Source organism: Drosophila subpulchrella, chromosome X (genome assembly GCF_014743375.2).
Source record: "Drosophila subpulchrella strain 33 F10 #4 breed RU33 chromosome X, RU_Dsub_v1.1 Primary Assembly, whole genome shotgun sequence".
Classification (NCBI taxonomy): Eukaryota; Metazoa; Arthropoda; class Insecta; order Diptera; family Drosophilidae; genus Drosophila; species Drosophila subpulchrella.
In genome coordinates, this window is record NC_050613.1 from 26,925,562 (window position 1) to 26,932,842 (window position 7,281).

Here is a 7,281-nt window from a genome sequence, read left to right on the forward strand (position 1 = left end):
TATATACATACATACATACACATACCTGCCCCGGCACCCTTAAAAGCGCGCCTGTGTGCGTAGGTAGCCAACCACACCACCATACCGCCCAGGACAATGTGCCAGAGCGGGACGGAGATGGGGGCGTGCGAGCGAGACGGGGCGCCCGACGCCGACAGCGCCGCCGGCAGAGGCGGCGAGCAGCGCATTCCACTTTAAATACTGCCAACGATCGCAGCAGAGAATCAGTTCACTCAGCGACTTTAGCGTGTCGAGAACGCACAGGAAAGATATCGATTTCGATTCGAGTTCGAAGAGCAGAGTATTCGAAAACACCGAAAACGTAGTATTCGAAACCGCGAAATTTTGAAAAAAACCCAACAAACCACACATAACGAATTTTTTCCAAGTGGCCCACTGGCAACAGAAAAGTGAAGTGAATTATACATATAGAGAAGCAAAAGATAGATAGATACACCCCCAAAGGATTACTTTCGGATACGACGAGATGCATCTGCCAGCGGGTCCAACGATGGTGGCCAACAATACACAGGTCCTGGCCGCCGCAGCAGCCGCCGCTGCCGCCGCCGCCGCCGCCGCCGCGGCCGCGTCACAGGGCCAATCGAATCCCGGCCAGAATCTGGCCAACACCAGCACCCACTCGGCCAGCAGCACGGGCAGCTCCACGCCGGATCTGAGCACGAACCACACCAGCTCAACCACCGCCAATAGTCCTTTGAATCCGGCGAGCGGTACCGCTGGCGCCGCCTCCGCCTCGGCCTCCTCCGCCACCGCCTCCTCATCCGCCAAGATGCCCAGCTCGATGACCGACATGTTTGCCAGCCTGCACGAGATGCTGCAGGAATACCATGGCGAGCTGGCCCAGACGGGCTCCCCCTCGATCCTGTGCAGCGCCCTGCCCAACCATTGGCGTTCCAACAAATCGCTGCCCGGGGCCTTCAAGGTGATCGCTTTGGATGATGTGCCCGATGGCACTTTGGTGTCCATCAAGTGCGGCAACGATGAGAACTACTGCGGCGAGCTGAGGAACTGCACCACCACGATGAAGAACCAGGTGGCCAAGTTCAATGATCTGCGCTTCGTGGGACGGTCTGGCCGGGGAAAGTCTTTCACCTTAACCATCACCATTGCCACCTATCCGGTGCAGATCGCCAGCTACAGCAAGGCCATCAAGGTGACCGTCGACGGGCCGCGGGAGCCAAGAAGTAAGCAAAGTGAGTTTTTTAGTTTCCATTATGTTTTCAGTTCGAACCACTTCCCCAAAAACCAGCCTTTCAATACCAGTAAAAACCATCTGAGTAACATCCTTCAGTTCTTGACTATCTCAAAGATGCGCAACGTATTTCGAAATATTTTATAAAGACTTCTTAAATCGAATGTTTCTTATGACATGATCTATGATCTTTGATCTATCTTATGATATGATCTTTCAAACTTCAATTCTTTTGATCAAGTTTAAAAAAATACTTAAATAACTTCATTTACACATTAAAAATCCTTCTAAAATCCTTCTAAAACCCTCTTTTAAAGGCAATCCAGCCCCACAAAACCCCCTTCCTCCACCCGATTTTAAAAAAACCTTTGCTCCAACACCGCATGCCTTACTTATTTCCCGATTTTTCTTCTCCTTCCAGGCTATGGCTACCCCCATCCCGGCGCTTTCAATCCGTTCATGCTGAATCCCGCCTGGCTGGACGCGGCGTACATGACCTACGGCTATGCGGACTACTTCCGCCACCAGGCAGCCGCCCAGGCGGCCCAGGTGCATCATCCTGCCCTAGCCAAGTCCTCGGCCTCGTCGGTCTCGCCCAATCCCAATCCCGCCGCGGTGCCCGTGTCCAGCAGCTCCTCCTCTGCGGCAGTGGTGGTGCAGCCCGCTGAGTATCCGCATCCGCCGACGGCGGGTCAGGGAGCCACCATGATGCCATCGCCACCGGGAGCGGCTCCGGCCACGCCCTATGCCATGCCCCAGTTCCCGTTCAACCATGTGGCCGCCGCAGCTGCCGCCAAGGTGGCCACCGCCACGCCCCATGCCTTCCATCCGTACAACTTTGCCGCCGCCGCGGGACTGAGGGCGCGAAATGCTGCACTGCATCACCATGCCAGCGAACCAGTGGTCAGCCATGTCAGTCCCGCCTCCTCGCGCCCCTCCAGCTCCTCGCCCACCCAGCAGCATGTGCTCCTCAAGCTGAACACCTCCATCGAGACGAGCTCCATTCACGAGCAGTCCGCCAGCGATGGCGACTCCGATGACGAGCAGATCGATGTGGTCAAGTCGGAGTTCGATCTGGACAAGAGCCTGGATGTGGCGCCACTGCGAATGCGCTGCGACCTCAAGGCGCCCTCGGCCATGAAGCCCCTGTACCATGAGAGCGGCCCCGGAGCCGTCGTCCATGGACGCCAATCCTCGCCGGAGACGACCACCAAGATCAAGAGCGCCGCCGTCCAGCAGAAGACCGTGTGGCGGCCCTACTAAAAACGATATGGGGGGCTCCCAATGGGTCCCGTCGAACCAGAAAAACAGAAAAAACAAAGTGATAAAACAGCGGCGGCGCAGAGCGGCAAGCGGGCAAAAATTATAATTGTGATATAGTGTTATAAGTTACCTCCGGCCGGCAAACGGAGCAGCCTCATCGGTTGACAGGATACAAGGATATTCATCAGCAAATCATCAAGGATACAGGACTCCACCTGGACTTCAGACTCCGGCGAAGTTTTATGCTCGGACTCATAAAATCGTGCGGCGAGTTTGAGCCACAGGCCCTCGTTTTTCACCCGGATTTTCCACAAATCCCAGCAGAAAAAAAAAAACACTTAAAAAAACTAGATCCAAAAATTCTACCAAGAAACCAACTTTAGTTCAATCTCATTTCGAGCCACACAAATGGAAAACACACACATTTTGTACATAGCTAACTAGTTGTAACACTCATTACTACCTTTTTTTTTTTGAGAACCTTTTTTTTCGATGGATAATACGCGAATTTAGCTATTTTTAATCTTTATGTTTAACTAGTCGTCTAAGCGAGAAATCAATTTTTTTGTCTAGCCGTAAGTTTTAGCGCGAAAAGAAATCTAACACAAAAAATCGAATTTGAAACAAAACCAAATAAAAAACAAAAATCACACACGAAAAGTATTTACAAAAAATATTCAGTATTTGTTTTTATTTCTTACATTTTCAGCAACATTTTCTTTCAGGTAAAAATCGTAGAAAATATAAACGAGAGAAAAAATGGACTATTTCAACTTTAAAATTTTTAAATACTTGATTTTCTATTATTATAATAAGGTCAAAAATTGTTTAAGCCTTTTTATTAAAGTAAATTAAATTTACTTGGGTTTCCCCATTTAAAACAATAATCATCTTCTAATCAGAGGAAGATAATAAAGTTCATCGAGGAATTACCCATAAAGCGAGAAATTCCGAAAATGAATTATCAACGCAAAAAGTAATGGGAAAATCACGCGCGAATTAATATTTTCAATTGAACTTATCTTTCGAGTATTATCGATAAGAACTATTTTGTGGTTGTCAGCTGGGGGGAAAAATCCAAGTGTCTGGCACTTTCATTAGAGAATCTCTGTTCTTATCAATCAAAACAATGATTGAGACTTCCCCCGAAGAGAGAAGTATAACTGTGAGGTGAATAATGGGCTTATAATAAAAAGAGCCACCTCTCTTGGGCTTTCCAATGCTAACTTAAAGGGATAATAATATTAAATTTACATAATGATTTTTTAAAATATTTTCCAATGTTTTATTCAGAAAATATATCCGTATTATTATTTTCACAATCCTTTTTTTTTTGGTTTCACAACTCTTTCCAAACAGAAAGATTAAGATATCTGGATTTTCGAAACCCTCAAGACTTCTAAAAATATTTTCCAATATTGTGAGGTGTGTATAAAACTCTATCCATATTATTTCCACAATTTCTGTTTGGTTTCACCATTTTTCCCAAACAGAAAGGCAAAGATATCTGCATTCCCGAAACCCTGACAACATTTCACTGCACAGTGGGAGCTTGGTGGTGCTCGAAAATCGAAGGACATCTGCTGACCGCAGGACATGGACATGGCCAAAGCCCAAATTGATGGCAATTAATGCGGATTATTGGTGATTAGGGAACCTCGTTGGATCCGCAGGAGCTCGCTTTTCGACAATTGTCGCATTAATTGGCATAACTAACTCGATTTCGTAGCCGGGATGCTCGAATGCTCGAATGCTCGGATGCAGATACCTATCCGGCAGATACATGCGGATATGCAGGACGCGGGACGTGCAGTTGGCCAACCGCAGTGAAATTTGTCGGGGCCATTAACCGCACAGTCGCGTTGAGTTATCTCCTTTTGCTGGTCGACACCTTGGTTTCTGTGGGCCGTCAAGGTCGTCCCGCTGCCGCTGCCCCTGCCCCTGCCCCTGCCCCTGCCACTACGACCTTGCCTTCGATTGGTCAAGGTCGCAGGACCTCGATTTGGTGACAGGACGATGGGGTTTCTCACTTGGCCAAATCGCCGTGGGTGAGCTGTCGTTGGGAAACTATCTTCACAACTCCCTGGGCTGCAGGAAAACTCTTTCGCAATGCTGCTAGAAAAATATATGAAAATAAAGAAAATATCAAAAGGGCATCTTTAAAAATAAGTCAAAGAGTAAATGGAAAATAAAATCAATTTAATATTACTGACAAAAATAAAACTGTCTCTCAGTCGGAATATATTTTTACTTCACGAGCTGCATGAAATCTCTTTCTCAACGGTGCTTTAAAAATATATAAAAAATAATTTTAAATTAATAAATGGTACAAATAATTAAAAAACAAAGAAGAGAAGAAACCCTTAATTTTGTCCTTAGCAGTGATAAAACTGATTACTTCAATAATTTATTTACAAGATGACCCTCAGTGTGAAATTTTTTTTTTACGACTTCACGAGTTTTCATGGAACTCTTTTCCAATAGTGCTTGAAAAATATACAACAAAAATATAGAAAGTATTACAAGAGGTTATGATTAATTATTATGGTAACATTAAATCAAAGAGTAAGCAGAAAAAAAAACATTTTAACATTCTCACAATAAAAACCCGACCCTCAATGGTTCTTGAAAAATTCATAAAAAATCATTATAAATATTCCTCGGTTTATACACCAGGTATAATGGTAAAATTAAGTAAGGGAGTAAGTAGAAAACAACCACATAATAATTTCCCGATTTCATTTATGAAAACTTGTATTTACAAGTGACTTAAACCACTACCAAAAATTCCACAAAAAAATGAAGCACAAATACATTTTTAAGGGAATTCCATCCATTCAAGTGAATTCGATTGAAGCTGCGAATTTCGGATTTTTCCGCCTGGCATTTGCCCAAAATATTTTCCCGAAAACAGTTGCATCCGTAATGATTCCACTCCCAGTTCTTCCCCACTTTTCCAGCCCACCACTTGCATTTTCGCATTTAATCAATGGAAAATTTACATTTTCACAATGTGTTCTACACTTTTCACCATGTTTTTTTCAGCCTTCAGTGCTTTGGTTTTATTTTTTCCCCATTCTGCAGGCAAAAAGTAGATGTCTCCTTTTTGCTAAAAAAAAAAAACGCAGATCTTTTGTTCGTTTATTTTTGGCATTGGTATATTTTTTGCCGTGTTTGTTTTTGATTTTGTTTGGCATTAATGTAGTGTATTATATTGTTTTTTTTTTAAGTTGCCTGCTTCTTGAAATGTAACATTTGGTGTTTTTTGTGGGCAAAAATGGTTAATTGTTCTCCTGTGTTATATTTAAATCAACGCAAAAATATATTTTTGAAGTTTCGATTTTGTTAAATTTATCTTATACATTTTCCGGAGTTGTCGGTGTTTTTTTAAGTGCTGAAATAGTTTTTCCTTGTGAGCTTAGTAGCTGATGTTTCGTTTCTAAATTGTTGCTTTAATTGTTGTCGCTTCTGAGGTTGCTTGTGTGTGATTGCCGGCGGTTTGGGGCGTCGGTAGATACATAGATACAAACACAGATATAGGTGCAGCAAAGATACAAAGATACACGAAACCGCGCCACGCGAAACGAATCGTATCGTATCGAATCGAATCGAATCGAATCGCCAGCGAAACAAAACAAAACAAACAAGATGTGGGGAAATGAGCGATGGATGGGGTGCTGATGGGAGGGGGAAAATGGGAGGGGGAGGGGCCAGCGAAATGAACCGAAAATATAAAAATGGCCAATGGAAAATGGTTGGCCAGAAATCACAAAGAGGCACGGGGCCATCAGAATGGGGGGCTGGGGTTTTCCGCAGAAAGGAAAGGTAAATGAACTGTTGTGCCCCCACCTCCCCATCGTTACTACACCACCGAATTTCCCCCGAACAAATTACAAACGAAATGAGGCGAGTCCGTTTTGTTTTTCTTTTCTTTTTTATTTTGACCAAGCGAAATGCAATTGCCTTTGAGGGAAGTACCCTTTATTGGAAGTATGATCAACATAGCTCTCAAAATATAAAAAGATGTGTTTCAAAAAATGGTATTTGTTATATTTGTTTTATTTATAAATTTAAGGGTATTTTTTAATCAGCTTTCTTAGATAGAAATAATTTGAAATATAATTATCAACATTACCTTTATTTTTCAGGGTGTATGAAAATGATATGTCATTCTATATCAAATTTGGTTTCTCTAATAGTCTTGTTACTATTATTCTAGATACCCCTGTCTGGACCCTAAATAGTCCATTCTTTTTTGTGTGTTTCCCCCTTTTTTTTTTTGGTGATTTTTGCTTAATTTGGTGCTAATGAAATGCGTTGGTCAACGCTGATTGCATGTGGCCATGGCCGTGGGTTTTGGGGGGGAGGTTCAGAGCTGGCCACAAAATCCAAAGTGTCACGCGAGCAGAGTCAATTGTCTGCGAAAACTTTAAACGGGCCTTTAAAATGGGCATTACAATTTAAATGCCAATGTTGGCAATTTGTTAGCTGTCACGGAAAATATATATGGGGCTGGGGGCTAAAATTAAAAAGGAAAAGCCTAAAGGCCTTGGCGGTTAACCCGCAACTCAGACTGCTTTTCCTCTGCTTTCCTAATGCGCTTAGGTTGAGCTGGAAAATGGAGACCCAGGAAAACAACTCCAATTAGTCGCTGCTCCGACATAATCCCCAATAGCCGAGATTTCCTCAACTAAATCCAATTCTATTGGTTTTTATTTTTAGGGGTGGGGATTAGGGAGCCCCAGCCATAACACCGATGATTTCGGACCGAGCCACTTAATTTGCGAAATTAAAATGCTGCGCAC

General features: G+C 43.8%; 1 protein-coding gene across 1 annotated transcript; it reads left to right on the forward strand.

Moving 5' to 3' along the window:
• Positions 1 to 252: 252 nt before the first annotated feature.
• Positions 253 to 3,074, forward strand: LOC119556713 (segmentation protein Runt). Its single transcript, XM_037869111.1, has 2 exons — positions 253 to 1,205; positions 1,635 to 3,074. Exons 1-2 carry the CDS (start codon positions 488 to 490, stop codon positions 2,474 to 2,476), a joined length of 1,560 nt encoding a protein of 519 aa, XP_037725039.1. The 5' UTR covers positions 253 to 487; the 3' UTR covers positions 2,477 to 3,074.
• The last annotated feature ends 4,207 nt before the right edge of the window (positions 3,075 to 7,281 follow it).